The sequence below is a fragment of the Eucyclogobius newberryi genome, unplaced genomic scaffold (assembly GCF_026437365.1).
Source record: "Eucyclogobius newberryi isolate DKJ021-1_F unplaced genomic scaffold, fEucNew1.0.hap1 SCAF_4, whole genome shotgun sequence".
NCBI classification, from domain to species: domain Eukaryota; kingdom Metazoa; phylum Chordata; class Actinopteri; order Gobiiformes; family Gobiidae; genus Eucyclogobius; species Eucyclogobius newberryi.
The window spans coordinates 29,577,919-29,603,445 of NW_027316056.1; the positions used below are offsets into that span (position 1 = coordinate 29,577,919).

At 41.8% G+C, this 25,527-nt stretch overlaps 1 protein-coding gene across 1 annotated transcript; it reads right to left on the reverse strand.

Annotated features, from left to right (window-relative positions):
• Positions 1–418: 418 nt before the first annotated feature.
• Positions 419–21,123, reverse strand: LOC140377725 (ovochymase-2). The gene is made up of 25 exons (XM_072463271.1): positions 21,003–21,123; positions 18,873–19,003; positions 16,298–16,391; positions 15,360–15,500; positions 15,054–15,151; positions 13,069–13,195; positions 11,914–12,159; positions 11,281–11,496; positions 10,570–10,710; positions 9,813–10,055; positions 9,550–9,741; positions 6,695–6,804; positions 6,508–6,602; positions 4,981–5,258; positions 4,658–4,821; positions 4,277–4,460; positions 3,981–4,199; positions 3,271–3,405; positions 2,950–3,171; positions 2,672–2,854; positions 2,464–2,576; positions 1,894–1,988; positions 1,229–1,518; positions 975–1,135; positions 419–689 (listed from the first exon to the last, which is right to left on the reverse strand). Exons 1-25 carry the CDS (start codon positions 21,121–21,123, stop codon positions 483–485), a joined length of 4,206 nt encoding a protein of 1,401 aa, XP_072319372.1. The 3' UTR covers positions 419–482.
• Between the last annotated feature and the right edge of the window lie 4,404 nt (positions 21,124–25,527).

Here is a 25,527-nt window from a genome sequence, read left to right on the forward strand (position 1 = left end):
TGATTTCACATCAGAGAATAAAATAAATTCAACTGATATAAAGTGGCTTTTCCATGATGCATTGTTTTTCCCCACAGGTTTATACAAACAAAATAATCAAACTTGTACAATACATATTTTTATAGCTCATTTTATTCAATATTTATCATATTCTGTACATTTGCTTTATTATTTATTTGCCCTTTTATAATATATAATGATATCCAACCCTTGTTCACAGTGCATTGAAATAGACAATTATATTAAGCAACTTCTCAATATTCTGCAAATTCACATTGTTGACACATATTTGCATAGCTGTGCGTTCTCCAAAATGATAGTATGTGGTCTCCAAGGGATTATACTATGCTACTCTGGACTCAAGTACTTTAACAGGCACTACTGTACACTGTGTTTTATAGCGCCGTTAAATTTTTCAGCTTCGGTCGCACAGTGTTGGTTTAACTTGGCACCGTCCTGATAATTACACAGCTCTGAAATGGCTAATAAAAGCTCGAGTCAAAGCGTAGACTTCTCTCATACACAAACTTCTTAATATTGCGCTCTATCCAGTCGCTGAACGCAGACACGCGCGTGAACACCGAAGGCTTCTTGTCTTTGATGCAGCCTTGAGCCCCGAAGCTGACGATGCCGTGGACCTCCCAGGACGAGCCTGCAGGTTCGCAGGCAAAGGGACCGCCAGAGTCGCCCTGAGGACCAGTGCAAGGACGTGCAAAAGCGTTAAGAACAATCGTACAAGTGTTTCAAAGAATGCAGCTATAGTCGGCAGCTTTCAAAATACTTTCAATGCTATAATTGATATCTCTGCATGCATTTTTGCCCTTTTGTTCATCTCATTATTACTACAAACTGGGCTGCGATGTGCCCTCAAGGCCGACTGATCACAAACAACAGCTCCACACAAAACACCCTCCCACGTGCTCCGTCCCACATCACTTTATTTACTGGGTTGTGTAAAGAGCCCTTGTCTTTACCTGGCAGGCCGACTTGAGCTCATCGGGAGATTCATATCCCGCACAGATCATGGAGGGCCGCAGCGTGTCCCACCAGTACGCCGGCTTACTGCAGGTGGGGAAGTCCACGACGGGCAGCGCCGCCTGGTTCAGCCGCTCGGCCACTTTGGGGATGAGGCTCCCTGAAGGTGAATTACATTTAAAACACACAGACATTTAGCTTTAACGTTGACTATTGTCTCGACCCCTATTCGACTCCATAACATGTTGAGTACCTTTTTCATCCCCCCAGCCAGTGACGAAGCAGGGCGTCCCGGCAGGCATCACGGCCCCGGGCGTGGGCAGGCAGACGGGGCTGATCTCTTCGGTCATGTTGACTCTTTCAGACAAATGGACCAGGGCGATGTCATTGGTGATGTCCGTTTTGTCCTGTTCGTACACGAAGCCCTCGTGCCGAATGATGCCGTCGACCTTGTAGCACGCCTCCGCTGACGGGACGTCGGCTGAAGAGTTCATGTGGTGCTTCCCCAGACACATGCGCCAGTACGAGGGCGTGTTCAGGGGGCTGCGGTAACCAAGGGTGAGTGCACAGAAAAGTACGGAAAGTAGCAACAGGTCCGCCGCCTGCCTGTCTGGAGATGTCACGTCTTTGCCTATGTTCCACAGCATGGCATTGAACATATCTATCGCCACGGAGACATCGGGCCAAATGGCAGATCAGGCAATCCCGCTCACAGTAAAAATATATGGTTTTCCAGGGTATTGAGCAATAAAAAACACCTGTAATTCAATAAATGCTACATAGGTAAGTTTAATGCCATGCTGTGGAACATTCCTGGCAAAGAATTAACATCTCCATGGAGACAAAGCAAGTGGTGGAGCCTCCACCAGAAAAGGTGCACAGCTTTAAAGTTATTGCTCAATTGTAGTTAAAACTTACAACATGAAACAATGTGCAGCTGTGAGAATCCATTCTTCATGAATTAGAGATCCTCCGCAGCCGTGCATGTAAGGGATGGGCAGGAACGGGGTGGCCTGAACATGAAAATGGTATTAAAGTGAGTTAAGTAAGAAAGTACGTTTAAATTAAAGCTTTTTACAATACAGTATCAAAGCTTTATTGCATTGGATAAACCACTGGTACTGGACTGAACACTGATCACAATGAATGTAAATGGACTTTAAAAACAGAACATTCTGGGTTATCCCCCTGCATGACATCATGCAGTGAGGCCAAATGTTTTGCGCTCTGAAAAGGGACAATCAGGTACCAAGAGCAATCAGGTAACACTTTATTAGCCTTAATACAGCATGAACAAAGACTTCTTTCATAATGAACATATCGTTTATTAAAGCTTAGCCACTACTAGTTAATACCCTAAGCCCATAATTACTATTTGTACATTATGAATAAAGTCTTTGTTCATGCTGTAGTTATTGTAAAGTGGTACCAGAAATCATTTATCAGATAGTACATTGTTATTTTGTACAGACATGAAAGGCAGGTCACCTGCATAGAAACTTGCCAGGGCCATGAATGAGGCACTGCTTCCACTCCATTGACGACCCTCAGAGTGGCAGTGCTTGGTTTTATTGCAGGACGTCCACAATCTTCAGGCCAGGCTGGAGGACACAATATTTATAGTTATTTCTACAGGAAGATAAAATGTGTGCAAACAATAGCTCGCCTTGTTTCTTTACAATATTATGAAACATACTGATGGTTACGTTGTCCCAGGGGTTAGTCGGCGGAGGAGGAAGAGTCGGAATAATGTTAGGATCTGTGGTCCAGTATCCACGGAAACCACTCTGCTGATTCACTCCATTACTGACGAACCGAACGAGCACGCTGTTAGCAGGGACAGTAATAGCTCTTGGAGGGGCAAATCCACAGTATCGACCTGCACAATGAGAAGTAGAGCCCCTTTGTAACAGCCGTCCACCCACACCGACCTCCACCGGGGGCCGGAAATCGAGCTGCAGTACCAAATCTGACCTAGTAGTGTCATAGTTGCGCCGTTGAAAATCTCCACGTAGTCCACACACTTGCCCAACATGTTCACAGCTTGCAATTCAAAGTGTGTGAATGCCACATGGATGCTTGATGCTGTGGGGATGTCGACAGTCCATGTGCAAACAGACTGGCCTGCATAGTCACCGGGCCAGTTTGGAGATGACACTTCTCCCTGTTCAGAGCTGAAGCTGCCTCCACACGGCGCTGCGCAAAGAGAAGAAAAAATAAACATATTGCTGTAAATGTAATGGAATGGATTTTATTTAGACTTGGAGCGATATAAATATGACATTGAAGCATTACCTTCTGAGGGATCCACTGCTCTCCAGGTGGCATGGAAACCTGTGTCCACCACTTTGTCATTGGAGGAGAAGCTAAGGTGCAGCGTGTTACCAACACTGACTATGTCCTGAGGGGCCACATGGCTGCAGTGAGTGCCTGAGCAAAACATAAACCATTCTTAGAATGTATAAATAATATAAACAGTCACTGTCTTTAAACAGTGCATATTCTTATTAGATTACAACAACAGGAGCACAATATGGCATTACTCTCACTCTACATTCTCACTGCCCATCAACAACATGTCTGTCTTTAAGGTAAAAACTATGTGTCCTTTTGACCGCTATGGCAACCTGTCAGGATTGGGTTGATGTAAATCCACTCAAACATGCAAACTCCACACAGAAAGGTCTGGGCTGGCCCCGAACTGTGTGATGAGAGTGAATGAACAATGTATTCAAAATACATAGCTTCAAAAATAATAATGTAAAACATTTGCAATTCAGTAATTCAAATACTTTAGTATTAGTAATTGACGTGAGGTCCTTGCCCCTAGAGGCAACTGCTGTTGTGATTTCAGGCCTTAAATACATTGAAAATGTAATTGAAATTGCTTATGTTCAGCTCTTGTTTTGGTTTATATCACTGCATTTTGTATTTGGACATTACATCAGTTTAATTTTGCTATGAATATAATTACAGGAAGTAAAATGAGGACGGAAAAAGGTTACCAAGACTCCCCAGCTGGTCTGTGATGCTGACTTTGTCGTTCATGCACCCATTGCTCTCCTCCAGGGAGAAGTTCTGGAAGTGGAGGTGCACCAGTTTGCCATCGGGCACCCTGATGTTCCACTGGCAGTCGGCTTTGCTGCTGTAGCTGCCAGGGAATCCCATAGAGGACAGCGAGCCTGCTGCGCCACTCATGTCCTTCGGCCCGCCACAGCCAGATGCTGCACAGACAGGACAGAAGGTGAGAAAACATCTATATTTAGGTTTGGGCTAATTGGGACGCTAAGGATCTTCATACTGTGCTCCTTGTACATGTCTCTGCGCATGACGTTCTGGAGCCAGGGAAGGTAGGCTGAGGTGCGCGTGAACACAGAGGGCTTCTTGTCCATGATGCATCCGATGGGTCCAAAACTAGTGATGCCGTGAACTTCCCAGGGGCCTCCCGGGGCGTCCTGGCACACCAGAGGACCACCCGAATCTCCCTGCAAAAATGACAAAAACGTTTAAAATTGTATGGACGTCTTAGTAATAAGGAATAGTTTAGGCAAGAGCAGTAAAGGTTTAAGGAACAAGTCTGTTGATTTATTGTATTGTAGTTTTTGTTGTGTAATTTCTTTCTTTTGCTGTGGATTTAAAAAGAAGATCTGCTCTATAGTTCTTTTCACATCTTGGTCGTTACCTGACAAACAGACTGGAGTTCATCAGGAAGAGTGTAGCCGCTGCAAATCATCGACGTCTTGACTTGAAACCACCAGTAGTCCATCCTCTTACACGTGTCATACGGGACCACGGGCAGCGCCACCTGATTGAGCGCCTCGGAGGCTTTGGCGTTCAGCGAATCGCCTAAAATCAGACAAGATGATCAGGTTGTACTTACTGCAGCGTCCACCAGAGGGCACACAACTCTCTAAAAGCCATTCCGAATACATCGCTCCATCACACAAACCCACTGCAGGTGTTTTGGAAATGATAAATGTATATAAACGTGTATATATAAAGCACCTGTTTCATCGCCCCAACCGGTGGCATAGCACTTCTTCCCGCCGGGCAGAACCTCCTCTTCCGAAGGCAAGCAGGCGTAGGAGACCTCGTCCGTCGCCGTGACCTCTCCGTCAAGCCGGACCAGGGCAATGTCAAACTCCACGGTGGGCACGGTGGGGTACTTGAAGCCTTCGTGGCGATGGAAGCCGGTCACATTGAAGCAGCGCTCGGTGGACTCGGTGAAGGTCAGGTTGTGTTTGCCCAGGCACATGCGCCAGCGGTGGAGCTCGTCTGCATAGCTACGACAGGGTAATGTGCTCAGTGCGGGGTTCATGCTGTGCGCTATGAGATGAGGTCGCGAAGAAAGGGCGTACGTGACTTCGAGTGTAGAGATTGTGTCGGAATCAGAATCAGAAAAGGAGTTTATTGCCACTGTCAATGAACAAAGGTCAGAAACTAGGATCTCGCTTTGGCCTTAAGGTGCAACATGCAGCAATGAAGAATATTAACTGCAACATTTGGCATGCATACAATTAAAATTGTACAAATATATATCAATCTGACATTTTATACATTTGTATGAGCTGTTTCCATCATTTTGTTGATAACAATAAATAAATTGCTTAACATTTTGGTGTTCCAGGCTTTGACTTCCATAGAATGATAGCAGTGTGGAAGAAGTACTACATTTTGTTAATCAAGTAGTACATAAATAAAATCTAAGTAATAGTGTCCAAGTACCGTTTAAAAATCTAAATTATTTCACACAAAGATTTTAAGAACTGTTAAAGCATTAAATTGAGTTGGTGTAATCCCTCCCAGGAGTGTACGACTGGAAGGTTGAATCTTAAACCTCCATTTTGGTTTAAAGAAGAATTATCTTTTTCAACAAAGATTGCCTCCTTTCAAACCATCTTTTCTTCCTGCTAATCAGGTACTCAGTGAGGAGGGAGCAAAAGTCAGGTTACAATAGGATGTAGATGGCCCATTACAGGGCTAAACAAAGAGAATAGTAGTGAAATAAAAAACTCTTTTTGCTTCCCTTAGCTTCACAAAGATCTTATTTTGTCTATCCTTGTAGCTTTTGGGTCAAATTTAATTGTTACTGTGATTGTCACTGGAAGATTAAATATGCCCTTTTGATTCTCCGACATTACACTAATATTTAGTTTAGTTAGTTTGATATCTGCAGTTGCTTAAGGCTCAGCTCAAAACCTTTTTATTCAGTCGGCCTTTTAATAACAGCTGATTTAGGGACTGATTTTACTGTATATTGTTGAATGTGTATTGCTCACTGTAAGTTTTGGGTTTTTACCATTGTATTCTGTGTTTCAACGTTTTTTGTGAAGCACTTTTGTCTGTGAAAGGGGCTACTCAAATAAAATGTACTTATTTACCCAAACGGCTCCCTATTGGACTGTTACCTAAGGCACCTGTTGACACGTCTCTAACAAGCTTTTTACTGAAACTGAAGTAACGTTGCAAGAAAAGGCCTAAAGGGAGTCAGTCGTTATTCAAGGAGACGTTGAAGTCTTTGTACCCACTCACTTGATAAAGCAGTGGGCCGCCGTTAGCACCCAGTTCTTGTGGATAAGCGTGCCGCCGCAGATGTGCGCGTGTGTCGGTCGAGAGTTTGGCAAAACCTCAAAACAGACAAAGTTACGTAAAAAACCCTGTTCATGGGCATCTGATGTAAATATGACGTGAGTGGGTGTGGATTGGCTCTGCCGCTCACCTGCATGGAGACTTGCCAGGGCCAGGAGTGGGGCGTGGCCGGTTCCCCGTTCACAATGCGTGTCCCAATGGAAGGGGGGACGGCTGGTTTCCCACATGTGCTGGGCCACTCTGGGGAAAACAAAAGAAAAACATCAATATTCAATAGGAACTTGTACATTTTGTTGTTTGCTTTGACACCACACGAAAATAATTACAGCAGAGGAATAGGATATTATTATGTCACGATATCAAATCTAATGTTACGAGAAGAAATGTCATGATTTTTCACAATTATTAGACCAAACAACAGCAACCAACAACCACCTTACAATGGTTAATAAATCACCATTCCTCACGAGCGTTTTGAAATCAAACTTTCGGAATTAACAATTTTCAATATTGACAAATGAAAAGCCTAATAAAAAAGTACACTTTGGATTGCACTGAAAGTACAGACTACGATTCTCATGATTCTCTTTTTTTTTTGTTCTTAGTTATAAATTGTCACGATTAACATAATACTTCTGACATCCTGAAATAGTATTATAGTCTATTTAATAATTTGTTGGCTTGAAAGAGATGAGTGTGCGGCGAGATATTCAGCAAATAGTCATTGAGAGCTACAGCTTAAAGTGCCTCTGACAGTCTGACGACTCATTAAACTAAAATGTTAGTTTTAGTTATGAGTTAGTATAAATATATTTAAAATTTGGCTAAAACTATTAAAAAAATATCCCATCTTATTTTTTAGATTTATAATTGTACTTCCTGTTTGTAATTGATGACATCACACTAGGAAATTAGCTTGCAACCACTGGGCCAAAACCTGTCTATTGTCAATTTGTTTTAAATATTTGACAAGCACCTTTTATTTATTTGAACTATTGTTTTGGGGGTCAAAAAGTGGTTTCTTTAATGTAAATTCTGCATAAACTTTGGACAGAATGGGTGTCCCTGTATTGTGATGTCACTTCCTGTTATTTTCTAAAGATTTTTCAGCATCTGTTTTTACACAAATAGCTACTTGATTGTTGTAAATCACTTATATTCACAATAGGTACAATTACACCAAATAAAGTCAAAATTAGAACATCACAAAAACCTGTCATAGGCACTTTAAACTCCCAGGCACGTTCTCATTACACTTCAGGTCGTTTCTTCACACTTTGTTCGTCTGATTAGTCGCTCCAAATCGCGTTGCTTTGATGGCGTTATTATTAATCATCTACAAATCCAGTCAGCAGTTGTATGTCCAGATCTACGTGTTGGACATACAGCCATCTTTCCCGTCACACACAGAGCCATTCCCTGGACGTGTGGACCCCTGAGGCGGCAGCGTCCGTCTATAAAGCCACCTGAGGCCCGTCGCCGGGAGAGGAATCAAAAGCGAGCGACAAGCAGCGAGCGCCGTGCCACTTCGCGTTATCTCCACGACATGTCAAGCCTTGTTTTACAACACGTCTGAGTGAAGAAGGAGATGTGTGCCGAGGTGTGAACGTGGCCGGAGATAGAAATGTCTGCTCTAGCTGAAAGGGAGGCTTCTCCTACAAAGTTGCTGATTTGGGCTTGATGTATTGATATTTTTCATATTCATATTTTCCATCTGTCATCTTAGAGAATATGTTTATTTGTTTATATGAGACATTGCAGAGTTGCTACGGTAAAGTAAGAAAGATAGACAGAGGCGGGCAATATATCTCCATTTAGATTATATTGTGAATGTCGTTTTGGAGAGTTGAATAGCGAGTATATAGTTATAGTTTAAAAAAAATGCTCCGAAAAGAGCTGATATGAAATAAAAAATGAAAAAAGTCACGTTCCAAACTTATATTTTTATATTTTGGAACTTTTGTGATTCATTTTACGCCTAAACTAATATGTTTAAAGACATTTTTTTTGTCTGAATATCATTATGGGACACACACACTCATAACAAAATAAATAATTGAGATATACATTTTTTGTCAATTGTACAAAAAGAGCAGAACAAGCAGAATAATGCCAAAAAAGATCGGATTTTGAAACAACTCTATTCAATATCTACATGTTTAAAAGTGCACTACATGTAACTTTTCTGCCGCTGCTTATCTCTTGCATTTATTGAATACCTGTATTTTATTGATCAAAATACCTTGAAATGTATGCATCCTTATTGAGAGCGGGTTTGCCTTTGCACAGATCTGACGCGTAACTTGCCCCGGTGGCGTTACTAGCTTCTCTCGACGGTAATAGACAAGTTAAATGCTATACTAGTATTTAACCTTGTTTCAACAGTGTCATTATTTTACTCAAAGTTGTATTTTGATTCCTGCACGTTTGAGTCATCCTGTACCATCCTGCAACAAGCAACAACATGTAAAATAATATGTCAATTTAAAAAAGCACAATATGTCTCCTTTACGATACTAAATGACATGAAATAAAATGAAAAGAAACGATAAAACGCTGTATTCGACCGTCAGTGGAAAGGGCACACGTGACGGCGCAACTTTCAACACCGACTATTTCTGGAAACCGCCGCTGATAACCCACTTAATCCTCAAACCGAATGTCCTTTGCTGTTCGCACTTTGCCCTGATAACGCGTGGACTTTGAGCAGCTGACGGCGCCATTGTTCCGCGCGCCCAAAATAGTGCATCGCAAATACACAAAAAAAGCGTTCCCATTAGCGGAGTTTGCTATTAGCGACCGCAGTTTGCTAATGTCGCCCCTCTCGCCGGCTGCACGCTCCAGATAATCAAAACGTTCCACTTGAGTTTAATTGGTAAAATACTAAAACTGTCTAATTGTAGATACACAATTTCGTCTTCTCTATTTGTTTATCTGTGCGGAGCAGCCGTGGCTCATATATTTGACGAAAGTGAAAGAAACTACCTATTTTGATGTCGTCCCAGGGGTTTGGTGGTGTGGGGGGGTCGGTGGGCGGGGCGAGGCTGGGGTTTGTGATTTGAATCCACTGGGCCCTGAAGCCTTTGGCCTCTGTGAACAAGTCCGAGTGGAAGCGTACGACCAGCCTGTTTCCTTTAGTCTGGATCAGCCCGGGCATGTTAGTCCCACAGAATGGACCTTCATAACAAAGTAAGTCATAGTCAAATACAAAACATTGAGAACACAGGACATCACTGAACCGTACTTACCAAATTTTTGAATGTTGTTAGTCAGTGTGTTGACATCGTAAACCATTACATTATCATAACACTTGGATGTCAAAAAGTCTTTTGCTTCGAGGTCAAAATGGGTGAAGTTGAAAATCATCTTTTTCCCCAAAGGAACTTGTATGTTCCACATGCATTCAGAATTGGCCTTGTAGTTCAGGGGCCAGTTGGAAGATGTGATGATTCCAAGTTGCTCTCTGGAGGTGAAGCCACAGCCCTGGATCTCTGAAATACAAAATAGTTACAGATGATAAAATACTGAGCTGGGGTATGGAGCAAATCATCTTTTATGCATCAAAGATTGTGATCACATTTTCAGATACAATTTTTATTTGCTGCAATAAACGGAATGATCAACATCATAAACCCAAAGTAAGCTTTTTTCATTTTTTTTAAGCTCATAATGTGGTTCCCATAATTATTTAATTCATTTTTGCTCCCTACACACTTTAAAGAAGCACTTTGTCTTATTTTCATGGTAAACTTGCTATACAAATACACAACAAAATGGGGCATTTCATAGTTTAATTCCCTGATAACCGCACAGGAGATAAGACTTTTATCTGTTGCTTTGTGCTGTGTATTGCTGCAGACCTTCGGTGTTGTTTATGGAGTGACTTTGCTGCTTTCTAAACGTGTGACAGAAGTGTTTTATGGAGGGTGAGGTGCTGAACTGTTCCAGCTGCAGCTCCAGGTGAGAGGCGTCCCTCTGTATGTGCTGCTGTCTGTGGCTCTGTACCTGTGATATCCTCAGGATACACGGCCTCCCACTTGGCAGAGAAGCCGCGGTCTGTGAGGCGGTTGTCAGACTGGAAGGTGACAGAGACTGTGTCACTGGCACTGACCAGCACAGGGGGAAGGATGTAGCCACAATGAGTCCCTAAAACACACACAGAGGATTAGAGACAAGAGAATACTGTAAGCCTGTTTTAACAATACCCTGCAGAGCGGCTGATGGATGGGGATCCAATTACCATGACGTTCTGTCATGGGCCGCTGTGGTCAGGTGGCACGCTTGCATTTTTGGTGAAAACAATGGCTTTCCTTGTTGACAGATAATTTATCAGTTCTATACAGTGCAGTTTACATTATTCACTTATTCTTCTTGATTAGAACACTGTCATCATCAGATATCTGGATTCAATATAAAAACATGCACTTGAGCCTCAGCACTTCAGCTCTTGGCTCTGCAGTAGATAAAGCTGTATCAGCTTCACTGGAGCCACTGAATAACAAGGAGATGTCATTTAAAGTTTTCTATGTGCTTTGCAATGAAGATTCTAATCAACTGTTTTATGGTACCAGACAGCAATTAAGATATACAGAGTATGAGAGGCAACTTCAGGGTGCGCTGAGCACCAAAGTCAAAGTTCCCTTTGTTAATGACAGACGGAGGTGGTAAATCAATTAATTACTGCGTAAGGTACAAAATACAAAAGTAATGGTGTACCGAGCGTGTTGAATGTATCAGAGATGACCAGTTTGTCTTCCTTGCACTGTCCCATCTCTCCTGGGATGGCCATGTCAGTAATCTGCAGTTTGACCAGGAAACCTTTGGGCACCGTGATGGCCCACTGACAGCTCAGGTGGGCCGGATAAGCGTTTGGAAAGCCTAAAGAGTGGATGACTCCTTTTCTCCCGGTGATCACAGCCGGACCACCACAACCTGCAAAACCACAAATCAAGCGAAGCCCAGCATTAGTCATATCCTCCTCCCTCCACTGGCCTGAGCGCTCCAGACCCCAGAGGTTACTCACGTAATGCGCTAATGGAGGAGGGGGGGGGCCGTGTTACTGTGATATTTGCACAACTGCTCCATGATCAGGTTCATTATGTTGCATTTTAATTGGTCACGAGAGAGAACTGTTGTGTTTGCCAATATATTTAATCTACCGCTGAGCAGAGAACTCTCGGGAGGGAGCCGCGGAAACACATAAAGCGGTTTGCCTCCATTTAACTATTTTATCAGTTTGCACTACATCTGAACATTGTACTTAGATTATAGTAGAAGTATCAATTTAAAGGAAATGTAAGTGTCATTTGTTGTAAAACGGCCACAGAAAAAGCAGGAGGACTTACTTACCAGAGGTGGGAGGCTTTGTGGTGACAGATGAAGTGGTTTGGGTGGTTTGGGCGGTCGTGCCCGGTGTGGCGGTCGTGCCGGGGTTGGGCGTGGTCGTCGGGATCACGGGAGGAGGAAGGCTGGACTTGGTGAAAGTGGCAGTAAAGCCTTTGGAGCTCAGTGTGCTGTCGGATTTGAAGCGGACCACCATTGTGTTGGTCATGACGGTCACCACTGGTCTGGGCAGCGTGCGGCCACAGAATTTGCCTGTAAAACGAATGCGGGACGTGTGTTGAGCTTATCAGTAATATTTAAAATGCTGCTTAATGCTCAACAACAATAAGGGATCTGTGAAGGATTCGCTCCATCACTCGAGTCGTGCTTATCTCAATGAAACAATATTCTTTTAGTAGACAACGTATAACATGTATAATAGGTTCCCTTGGGAGAAAGATCCCAATTCTCATCTGTTTGTGGCTATAATGTCAAAGTGCATATGACAGGTTCTCATGTTTTATAATTATTACTTAGTTTGTGAAGAAAAATTGGAAAATGTTGAGCCGAGTTTAAAAAAAAACTTAATCCCTTAGTCTGTGTCATCACTATGCATCGAACAATTTACACAAAACTGATGAATCTTTCTCACAGTATAAACAATTATTTATAGAACTGAAGGTGTTATCAGCCAGGTTTTATTATTTGTCAAATTCTAACTAATGTGTGTAATTTATTTGGATTTTATCCCTCGTTTACAAGATGGTTTCAACAGTTACATTTACTGCCCGTGTCCAACCAGGAAGTACAATTATCAATTTCAAAATGATCAACATTTTGAGTGTAATCTTAAATGTTATCCTGGTTATTGCGTTTTAGTGAAATGCCTAGTCCAACCTGTGGTGACATTCAACATTTTCCCATAACTAGTCGATTCTGTTTTCAGTCAATTATTTGGTAAAACCAGAACTTTGTGAGAAAATAGACCTCCACACGGTGTCTCCATCTAATTATGAAATACTTTATCTTTTCAAACTTGTAATAAAGAGCCGTGTGAGCTACTTTGATGCTTTGGGATGAGAGCTGATTGGCCGTGCAGCGGTGCTTCACTTCTCTGTCTAATAAAGCTGTCGGATCAAACGTTGCATTTCTAGTGGGTTTAGTGCAGTTTTTCTAACTTACCCAGTAATGAGGAGCCGACACCATCTCCATCATAGACCTGAACAAAGTCCCCGCACACCTCCGGCACCAGGTCAAAGGCCGTGAACGTGAGCCGGACCTTTTCACCCTCCGGCACTGTAATTTTCCACTGCAGAACACAGCAGATATTCATTAGCGCTACATCATTAACGCCGTTCATGTATTGTCTTAACAACAAGCTGCTCCTGCATCGTGTCTTGTGCCCAGTCTCCAGTCATCTGGGCTCAAACAAGTGGTGCATTTAGCTTGAGTGTAATTCATAGATAATTGTCACCCCCAGTGTGTTTTGTTTGGACAGACGGTTCGCTGTCTCGGGCTGAGTGCGGCGAGATGAGATCATGATGACAGCCAAATAACACCATATGACTCCATATCCAAAACAAGCAGCCACGTCCCAGCTCCACACCAGTTCAACTCATACAATGCTTAAACACTGTGGGCATATAACTAACGTCATAACTGGCTATAGAACTAATGTCTTCAGTTCAAACCATCATAAAGGCCAAATGGAGCTGTCTATTAATCCTCTCATTGTATACACAACTTTAAAAAGAGGTCTTCCGCAAATGTAGCCTGAAAGGTTTTCCAGCTGTAGTAGATTTCAACTATAATGTTTATACTAAGGAAAATGCTTGATTGTACCTTTTAATATGATCTTTGGTAAGGCTTTAAAATAAGTTTCCATAATTATTTATTGCATTCATAAGTACTAGTTATTCATAAGCATTTAAAAGGCATTTACTAGCACTAATCACTTGAAAGCTGTTTAATAAGCAGCTTATAAAGGTTTTTGTGTTTTTGTACATGCTTCATTAACACACACAGGGTGTTTTAAGGTCTTATAAGCCATCTACAAATGCTAGTAACTGTCTTAGTGCATAAACAAATGCCTTGTACCGCATTTTCCGCACTATAAGTCTATTTTTGATAATTTTTCATATATAAGGCGCACCGGACTATAAGGGGCATTAACTGAAACAAAACAACATTTTTGAGGAAATTAAAGGCTTTTAAGTGCGCCTTATAGTGCGGAAAATACTGTAACTAGTTTACTCAGGAGCCTTATTTTAAAGCGTGTTTATTTCTCTGCACTGATACTTGTTCATTTACTCTCTAGTTTTGATTCAGTTTAACAAAGAGCAGTGAGTGCGTCAGGGATGAATCAACAGTGGACGTGTAGAAGGCGTCATCAGGTTCTCATCTGGGATCAGTCGGAAACGTGGACTGCAAAAAACCTAGAAAAGAATGTCTGAACCACTCTGACAGCAATTAAAAATCCTTTATTGTGTAAGGGACACATTTCGACTAGTTTGAATTTCTTTGTTTTGTTTTGTTCTGTATCCCAATGGCCTTTGCCTTGCCTTTACTCCTGGGGTCCACAGTATCGGTTAGTATCTGGGTATCGATACTTTTGACATGCCTTAAAACCTTTAAAAAAAACCTCCTTTATACTGAATTCCCTTTTGGTTTCACTCACTGCTTTCCAACCATTACGTGACTTGCTGTAAGACACTCAAATCTGCCTACAGACAAACATTTACTCTGTTCATTATGTGCTCCGTCCCTATCAAATAAATAATAATAGGAAAACAAACTTTTTGGCTTTAGTTTCAGAGCAAATTTTCTTCCATGCGTCGAATTTTTTTCACTTTAGCCTTAATAATGGGACATCTTTATATATCTCCTTTTTTATTCCTATATTTATTTTGTCTGACAAACCTGAATATATAATGTTCATTTATTTGGCTGTATCGGGGTGTAAATTTAGAAATAATCTCTTATCCATGCAAATATGTATTGTCTTTTTTTTTTTTTTTTTAACACTCTTTTTTTGAAGCCCATTACCATGACCTTCTGCCGTCTATTTCCAGTGAGTGCTTCGTGCCCCATTGTACAGATTAATGGCAGACCCCTGAGCACGGGGCCACATCCACGTGTGTGCATGTGTGCAGTGCAGTGGTCTGTACCTGATAGAGCGCATCGTTTGGGTAGTTCTGCCCCGGAGAGCCTGGGGTCTGCAGATTCCCCTGGTCACCTTGGAGAAAACCACCGGCCCCGGCTATTTCTGGTGCAGAGATGGAGGGCATTTCAGCGTCGCACTGCACCGCAAGGATACACCAACCAATATGCCCCCATAAGCCCCCTCCCCGCTTCCATTTGCACCGCTCACCACCTTTTCGCTTCCCTATCTGGGTCGAGCGGCAGAATAGTGCATTATGCTAAAATCCGGTTCATTTTCTTCAATCTGATTTGCATTGTATTATGGTTTTTACCTGGTGCCAGTCCGGGGGCCACGGCCTTGTAATGAGCCTTGAATCCTTGGTCTGTTTTTCTTTCATTGGTGTCGAAGTAGACGGTCAAGCGATTTGTCAGCGACACAATCGGCCTTGGTTTGCTGTAGCCGCAGTATTTACCTACAAAGAAGCCGCGCATCAGTAACAAATGCAGACAAGTTTTATTTTTAAGATGGGAAAAGTGGCAGCGAGAATAGAAGCGATGGCCTGATGGTAGAGTCTGGAGGAGGGTGCACCGGGCCAGGGCTCCTACGGATGCTTGATCAGATTTGGTTCAGTCTGTAGCTTCACTTGAACGTCTGAAAAAAGCTGTTCCAAAGCTGTGCACGCGCCTAAAAGGAATTCCTGTGGATATTAACAACGTGCCAAAGGGTTTGTGAGAGTGAGGTACTAGAATATACCTCAAAATAGAAATACCTAGAAATGTAATAACGTATGGCTGTGATCAATATATCGTTATATCGTGATGGACTTATTGGCAATACGATTGTCGATACAGAGATGTGTAACGCTTAAGCAACATAAAGTCATTAGAAATGTCCGATTTCTACACTTCTCAACTCAGACTGTTGCATTAGAGGAGCTGGAAATGTGACTTAATCATGGAACTGTTGTATTCTGATATAGAGGACATGAAATCTGAATGCTTTAGGTTATTCTACTTAATCAAAACATCATTTTAGTCAACTTTTAACACCGGATTTAAGGGATATCCATGAATCAGGACGCGTATCGTATCAAGTTCTGTGTATCAGGATTTGTATTGTATCGTGAGGTGCTAGGACGTACCCAGCCCTATAATAACATGTGTATAACTAACATTTTGCTGTGTAATAAATGTACCTTAGTAACACAACGTTAATCTCCGTCTGTAAGCTGTAAATGTGTGACTTCTAAGGCGGGTCGGCGAGTCTTACCAATGACTCCCAGAGAATCTCGCAGTGTCACAAAATCCCCCGTGCACAGCTGCGTGTCCTCCAGCGCAAACTCCTCGAACCACAGATGGATCACCTGCAACGACAGCCGGCGAGTCAGAGGATTGTGCCGACGGTTCGAGTTTCTCCTGCGGGCGCCGCGACAAGAGCGGTGGATAATGACAGAGACAAGGTCGCCGTCCGTCCTGACCACGGCCGCCGACAATCAGAGGATAACTTCACTGAGGACCAGACGGAGCAATCACTTCTCAAAGACCTTGGGACGGACGCGGTCGAGAGAAGGCGGTTTTTATAGCGTTGTAGTTCAAGGAGGGAAAATAGTGGTTTTGTTTTGGTATTTGAAATGCTGTTACAAAAATTATATTGATTGATTTAGACAAACTTGAATCATCCACAGGGGAAAGTACAGTAGCTCTCACGTCGGGCCCAGTGGTGGAAAGTAACAAGTGCAAAAGTGACTTTTTTCTGTATTGGTACTTTTACAGTGGTTCTACTTTCACTTCATTTCATTTGAGAGAATTTCCACATGGTTTGAGGTTTATTTTTGCATGATTGTGGTGACATCCTAAACAAAAAATAGCCTAGAAATATGAAGAAAAAAATGACCAACAATCAGCACAATTCTTAAGCAAAATCACTACATTTGACTCCAATTATTCTCCAAATCTGTGTGTAATAAATTTAATGTTTGACTCCAAAAGGTACTTCAAATTGTCCTTACTTTTTATGTAATATTTTTACTTGAGTAATCATTTAGCTCATGCATCTGTACTTTTAATTTTTTTTGTTTCAATAATATATTTATATATATATATATATATATATATATATATATATATATATATGGTATATATATATTTTTGTATTTTTTTGGCAAGTATTCATTTTTGAAAATATTAATGTATCACTATATAATATAACTATTTCAATATGTTTTATGAAATTCAAAACAATTAGTGTCATACTGAAACGTTTCATTAATGTATGTTTATTTTATTTTTTTTCCTTTCTTCGTATTTCTTTTTGAAAATATAAATAAAATGTAAAGTATTTCAACATGTTTCCAGTGACATCTCCAGGGCGCCACACTGAAGTACCTGGGGGCCTCTTGTACACGCCGGGTGCTGCCTACAGTACACAGCTTCGGGATTATCCGCCTGCGACTATCTCGGGCTGATGGGGAAATAAGAGCATCCACGGACACAAATAACATCCAAGTTTCCCACAGAGAGGCTCCAATCAGTCCGCGGAAACGAGTTGGGCTTTCACACCTTTTTCAGTTCCTGGGAGGTGTTTTTTAGGTCTAGTCCCCATTTTGTCGCACGTTCGAACAGAGTAGGAACTAGGACTGGCCCCGCACAAGGTTTCAGTCGGATCAGAAACCTCCAGCACATTTACAACATTAACTATTGGCAATAAATTAATGAATAATAAAACATAATAATATGAGCGAGAAATTAGAAAACAGTATCTAATAGTAGTATCTAAACGTTTGAATAATTGTGTTTTCAGAATGAGATCATCGTTGTTGATTCTGTTGTTTGTTACAGTTTCACGTGCAGGTTTACAGTGTTCAGAAGGAGGATGAAGGATGAAGCAACTGTTCATTACTGTTCATATGTTTTTCTGATCGTTCCACTGTTTCAGACACGGCTGATTCTGCTCCAGTCAACTGCACCTTAGAGGCCCCATGTCACGACCCCGACCCGTAGACCAGGATGAACTCTCCCTACACTACATGAACCTCTCTCTCCCCCTGAGGCCCCACAGTCTGTAGATGGAAGCTCGTCCTTCTGTGGGAGTACGATCTCTGCTTCACCTCGAGGTTTATACTTTTTCCTTTTTGTTGTTTTTCCTTGCCGAGGGTCTAAGCATGGGACAATTATCCATTTGTTGTAAACATTATTTAATCAGCTTCTGATTGTTCCTTCTGTTGGTTAAATCAACTGTGGAACGCCCATGGCAACTACTGTTGGGATTTGGGGCATTACAAAAATAAAATGAATTGAATTGCGATGTATTGTTATTTTGTTCTTCCAATTACAATAACTTTTTACTCTTAATTGAATCATTTCCTGGACCACTACTTTATCTGAGGGATATTATTTTGAAGTCATTTTACTCTCACTTTAGTACATTGATTTTATTATAGTATTTTATTTTTATCTTTATTTATTTTCCCCCTCCATTTCTTATTAGGAAATGAGAGTTGTTTTTTTTTTAAACTTCCTATAAGTTATCTGTCCTTTTCCTCTGTATCTACCTGCGTTGCAACAATGAAATTTCCCCATGTGTGGACAATAAAGGATTATCTTATCTTATTTGTTGTATACTCTGCCCACCTCTGTGAATATAAATATGTTCTAATTGTATAGCCAGTGTTGCCGTGTGACCGCGAGCCGGGGGCCACGGTGACACCCCTGACTGAACAGGCACTGGGGATTGTTGGGACTAATGCCTCTTGCTGTAGTTGCAGTTTGTTCCAGTTTGCGCTGCTTGTTTACTTAAACATCACAGATCTTTAAAAAGCTGGGACGGTTGTGCGTGTTGTGGTCACCTTGTTGGGCTCCACGGTGATGTGCCAGGAGCAGCTCTTGCCATTTTCGTAGCTGTTGGGGTAGTTCCAGCTGGTGAAGGTGCCAGATTCTGCAGACAGCTCCTGGGCGCCTCCGCAGCCCGACGGCAGCGCTAGCAACAGATACATCTCATTATTTTAGATTTGTAAATGACATCTAACGACAAGCCTCTTTCAGCTCATAACACCTAGCTTATTTTGATGTATTTGTTCTGACGTGTCACCAAGACGTATTATTCCTTACTCAAAATGAAGACATATTGTGACAGATGACAGTTTCATCCACATATTCAACAGCGTCTTGATGTAAACACATTAGTCACGTGCGCCTTTATTCATATTTACTGTGCAATAAATTAGGAATGACTTGTAACGCTCTGAGCAAATTGGTTTAGCCGATATACACACAAAGAATCGCCCAGTGCGAAATAAACAATTCCCCGTCTTCAATTAGGCGAGACAAAACAAGGCAGAGGCAGCGCGGGGACGGTAACAAGCAGTCAGTCCTATTTCACACCAAACATTTTCACTTCTGCGACGATATAACAAATAGACTTTCTTAATGAAATGTGAAATTGCTGGGAGGAAAGAGGAAGAGGTAGAAAAGGCTACAGGTGCGACGTACCCAGAGACTAGACTAGAGCTGTAACTTTACCAAATGGAAATGTTCTCATCAAATCTAAGCACCGTATTTTCCGGACTATAAGGTGCACTTAAAAGCCTTTAATTATCTAAAAAAAAGCCTTATATATGGATTCATTAATATCTCGCACCAACTGCCAAAAGATTACCAAGAAAAGCCACTTTGCGCATACTACATTAATAAAGTTCAACTGACTGACTTATCTGACTGTTTTGTTTCGCTTAATGCGTCTTATTGTCCGGTGCGCTTTATGTATGAAAAATTATCAGAAATAGACCATTCATTGACAATGCGCCTTATAATCCAGTGCGCTTTATAGTGTGGAAAATACGGTAAGTAAATAATATGTATACTGAGTGCAATTAGAAACAATTCTACACATTCACGATCAATGTTTACTTTTACTCAACTAGCATTCTTATGTCATCCGATCAAGAACAGGCTTTTTGATATTGAATTAACTCCTGAGGAGGGTCCGCCCACTGCGTGTCTCCATGGAGATGTTATTGCTGTTCCTGAAAGGCTCCACAATATGGCATCAAACCTATTTATCTCCAAGGAGAAAAGAGCCAAGTGGCAGGTCAGATCTGTGAAGAGGCAATCCTGCTCACTGTAAGTTTTATATTTATTAGTGTGTTACCTTACGGGGAACATTCCAGGCAAAGGTGTATCATCTCCATGGCGACGGACAAGAGGACACCAACAGAAAAGTTACACCTTTGATACGGCGATGAAAGAGATCAAACTGAGAACGTTTCCAACACAACTAGATATTTGGCAGCTGAGAAAAAGGCCAAAATTTTTCTCCTGAATTCGTATTTTTCAATTAAATTTGGCATCAAAGGGCGACAGTGAACGACTTGCAATAGCAATAGTTTCACCCCGCAAGGAATTACGAAACATTACACAAAAGGTTTAAATCGGCCCGAGTTAGTTATCTACCGTAATATGTCGTATGATTTGTTCTATTTGGCTTTGAGATAAGAATTGTCTTGTTGAACGAGCAGTTTTTTTTAATCTTATCAGTTATCAGCATGACAGTATGCTTTCATATACATAGGGCACAAACATCTACCAATATCAAATACCAATGATGAAATAATCCAATAATAATTATTTATAATAGTACTTATAATAATAATTGTGAAGAAGAAGAAATCAGATCATCAAAAACATGTCAGTTAATCAATGGATTATTAGAGCAACTGGAATTTAAATGTTTATATTTTTGTGCAAAACTTGAACCAGGTGTGAACGTTCAGAAATAAATCGGATTACTCACACCAGACGTCCGTAGCCGGCGACCCAAACGATTCTATCTCACCAAAGTACAGGTCAAGATATTACAGTTCATGGACAAATGCTATTTTAATTGATCTGACAAACTACATTTCTTTCCCTAAGTCAATGCCACGATACCCTTTCCCCCCCCACATGTACCAAGACTTAATCCCCACTTGCCAACTTACTTTCTCCGGTGGTGGGCTCGGGTTTGTCGATGAAGTAGATCACCACCAGGCCGATGCAGGCGCAGGTTATCCCCAAGAAGAGGAAGATGAGGCCTTTCTCCAGCGTGGTCGTCTTCCCCATGGCTGCGTCTGCCGTCCTCCGACCCTCACAACATCTTATTGCCAACGACGGCGAGCTTTCCGCTGGACTTTGAGAGCCCTGACCCTTGAACTCCGTGTGCGTGTGGTGCAATGGGCTGTAAAGCTCTGATAATTATAGATAATTATGCAATTAAGTTCCTTTGTGGAAGGGGAGAGTTGTTTTAATACACTGTGGTAAACAATTACACAGTTCAGTTTTCCTGTGCAGCTGAGAGAAGCTTAGATAAGTATTTCAGCCGTGTTTTGAGGACCCTAGTTCGATATTGGTCCGTTACTTACAAAAACACTGTGAGCCTGGTTTGGATTTCACGTAACTGTGAGCGATCATTTCCTGACCTTCTATTGGACAAATATGTGTGATTGACGTTTTTAATACATTTAACCAACAAAAACATTCGGCGATTCACAGCGATGCAAGGCAGTTTCCTTTAAAACGATGTGTCCAGCTCAAAGGCTTTATTAGACGGGACAGTGGAAATGAGCCGAGGCCCAGAATCGAGCCCTCGACACAACATAAACACCACGGTGGCAGCAACCGCACATGTGCAACACCTCTATCCACTGCACCACCGGCAAGCACACTCGCAGTACCGTGTTTTCCGAACTATAAGTCGCACCTTTTTTTTATAGTTTTGGCGGGTGCGACATATACTTATATATATACTTATATTTATACTTATATACTTATACTTATACTCCGGAGCGACTTATATGTGATATTATTTGTTGTTGTTGGTGTTTCACACCGCATTTCCTACTCCAGTGTGACGTATAAATGTTTTTTTCTTTTCTATTGTGCATTTTTTTGGCTGGTGCGACTTATAGTCCGGGAAATACAGTAGTTTCGATGTTCTTCCTGTGTCTGTTTAGGGCTCCTTTGGGTACTCTCCGTGGGACTTTGTGAGTTAAACAAAGGTCATACATCAATAAAGAAATTCTAGTATTGTGTGTACGTTCATTTTAAGTAGTTTTAGTATGGGAACTGTTTCTTTTCTACCACGTAAAAGGTTCTGTCTTCATATATGTTCTAAATGACGTTGTGATGCGCTCGTTTTCACCCGTGTAGACCTGGGCCTGGATTCTCATGCAATGGAAACACGGATCGCCCGCAGTCCTACACTCGCTGCGTACTGTGCTGCAGTGATGCACTCCACACTCTCATAGATTGCATATGTGCGCCTCCACCGCCACCACGCCGTCGTTTCATACCCTTCCTCTGCGTTTACGGGCGTTGAGCTGGTTTTGGATCTTCTCGCTGCACTGGAGGGGCCAGTGATTTATGGCCGCATCTGTCAGCAGCCGTAATAAAGCAGTGTGTAATGAAGAGGAGAAGGTGACCTCACTGGATGTGGGAGATCTGTGCAGCAGTTCTCAGCGTTCACATGCTGCTCAGGCCTGTGCAGCGAGTGTTCGACTAATCAATGACTGACTCGGTAATACAATTATACCCTGCACGAATCCTCATGAGCTGGAGTTGTTGAATACAAGTAGATTTAAATAGTTAGGATCAAATTTATTATGGGTTTTTTATTTATTTTTTCATTTGACAAGTTCAATCTACTGTCAATCTCTCATAAAATCCTGCTTTAGATTAGATTCATTTAATAGGATCATAAATGCAATCATCCTGCTATACTTTCATTTAGTGTCACATTAACGCTTTATTGAACTCGTTTTTCTATATATATTTCTGTTATTTCGCAATCTTCCAACTAAGCTGAATTTGAACGCAGTGTTTCCGTAAGATCTGAATCCGTTACGACGATGTACTGTGAGTTAAAAGTGGGAATAATCGAGACAACACAAGGAAAAAAACAGCAATAATAACACAAGAAGTAGTGAAAGGAAAGCCCCGAAATGTACAGCGTGCAAACACCTCTTGGAGAGCCCGGCACTGCACCACAAACAAATGTAGGCCACATATATTATTCCAGCGGGAGCGCGGCGGGCACTGGGAGCACGAGCTTCACTTGCAGCGAACACAACAGGAGGATAAATAAGGCTCCAGCCGCACTGAAGCGATGGGAGGAGGCTGCAGCACGAGCTTTAATCTCCTCTCTGTTACAGGCTTAGAGCGCTTCATTATGATATCATTATACCAGGAAGAATAGAGCCTGTGATGAAAACGGGGGAACAAGGACAAAGTGGAGAGCCGGGTTTCAAGAGGGACGAGCAGAACATGGAAAAGGATGGATGATGAGAAAAAGAGTGCATAAATAGTTGCTTAGGCTGAGCGGGGCAGTCCTAATTATTCACACATCTGAAGTTGTGATCTGTAAATAGTAATTAACACTCGTCCCCTTGGTAGGAGTTGAGTTAATATGCCACAAATGATGTGTGAGGAGACACGTTCTGTTCTGCCAACGCTGCCGTCCGGGACTTTACACTGTGGCTGTGCTCACGCTGTGGCTGATTTTTACCCGTACGTTACAAAAATGGGCAACAAAATTCAATTATTTTTGTCCCAACTGTTGATATAATAATATTTGTTTTGAATGTTTATTGAAAATTGAGGATTTTTCCATTTTTGTAAACCTTTTGGGCACATAGTAATGGTTTGTGAACAAATACATCGTAAAATCTGTAGTTAAACGTGATTTTAATGGAAAAACTGGGATTAACCACAGAATATTGCAAATTATAAGCAATCCTCTGGGTTTGCCTGGAGAAACGCTCTCTACTACATATGAACGGTTCTTCATCTGCCTCAAGGAACTGGTTCTCCTCCTGAAGAACTGGTTCTCCTCCTGAAGAACTGGTTCTCCTCCTGAGTGGGTCCAGCTCCACTGTCTATCTCACGTCCGCCTTTCCGTCTGAGGAAGTCAGATCTCTCCTTCACTGTGGAACTCCTCCAGGTTAATACTTTTTCCCAAAGAGGTTTGGTAGTTTTTCCTGGCAGAGAAGGAGGGTCTAAGGACATTGCCAAGTCCCTATGAACATTGTTTAATCTGTTTTTCACTGTCTGGATTGGACTTTGGGGCCACATGGGGCTTTTCTGTGTGGGGTTTGCATGTTCTCCCCGTGTCTGCACAGGTTTCCCCTACCACTAAAAACATGTACAATAGGCTCCTCCTCTGGGGCCAGGACTCCCCTGAAAAAGAGATGCTACATCTCAGTGGGACTTTCCTGGTTAAATAAAGGTCTATAAATAAATACAATTTAACATGAGATATTAATAGACACTTGATGAATGCATTTTGTATGTTTTACTGGACAAATACTTAGTACAATAGCTTTTCATCTCATCCACAGATAAATCACATACTCATACAGGCTCAAATACAATTTTGAGATTATTTTTATTTTATTTTTTTCAATCCTTTGTAAACTACCGTCAATTAACATTTTAATTTTTAACATTCCGAAAACAGCATTTTAAAGAGTACACAGTGGATAAAAAAATGCAAATAAATTGCCTATATTGAATTATCCTGATGGTTTGGGAACAAAAGCAATACGTTGTAACAGGTAAGTTACATATAGTAGCCATTTGAGTAGCCTATACTTTAATTTCTAATGAATAGGTCTAAACTGTAAATAGTCCTGAATGTCAGTCTATTGCACGTTAGTTAATTGTCATTCACACTTCTAATTCTGATTCCGATCTTGGAAATCAGCATAAACCCTCGTATCATATTCCTCAGCCAGAGTGACGGTGGCATAATTGAAGTGTTACGTCTGCTGCACAAAACTGAACAACACAGACTGCTCTCAGTGCGGTCGTCATGGCAATGGGTTGGGCTTTTGACATGTCATTATATTAATCAGTTTTGTCCTATGTGCGGCTGTCCTCATCTGTACATAGCAGGTGACACGCACAACAATCACCCGGTTCTGCAGCAGCAGCAGCAGCAGCAGCAGCAGCAGCAGCAGCAGCAGCAGCCATGTTTACCACGTTAGAACTGGGTCACTCCAAAAGACGTGCACCACCCGCCTGTGGAGCACTTTCAATTATAGTGGAGAAAAATCCAGCCCAGCCCGAATTCCCCCTCGGAACGTCTGGATGCTGTTAGTGACTGTTTCCAAACCGCTCACACATCAAAACATCGGGCACAGATTGCTTCTAATCTTTCACACGCTTGTCTCCAGTTGCCTCCAAGGAGTGGCATGTTTTTTTTAACGAATGCATTAAAAGAGCATCTTGAGCTCTTAATTACTGTACACTGTAAAACCCAAAGTCGGTAAGTTGGGCCCATACATAGTTTTCATACAAAGTTAGACTCTATTCCAGACGTTAGAGCCAAACACTGTGTCGAGAAGTATGAAGAGTCCGACCGTGGAAGTAGGGCAGGGGCTCCCAAACTTTTCAGGCTGGGACCCCAAAATAATCCATGCAACTGGAACCCCCACTGCCAAATTAAATTGATGTTAGTTCAACAGATAA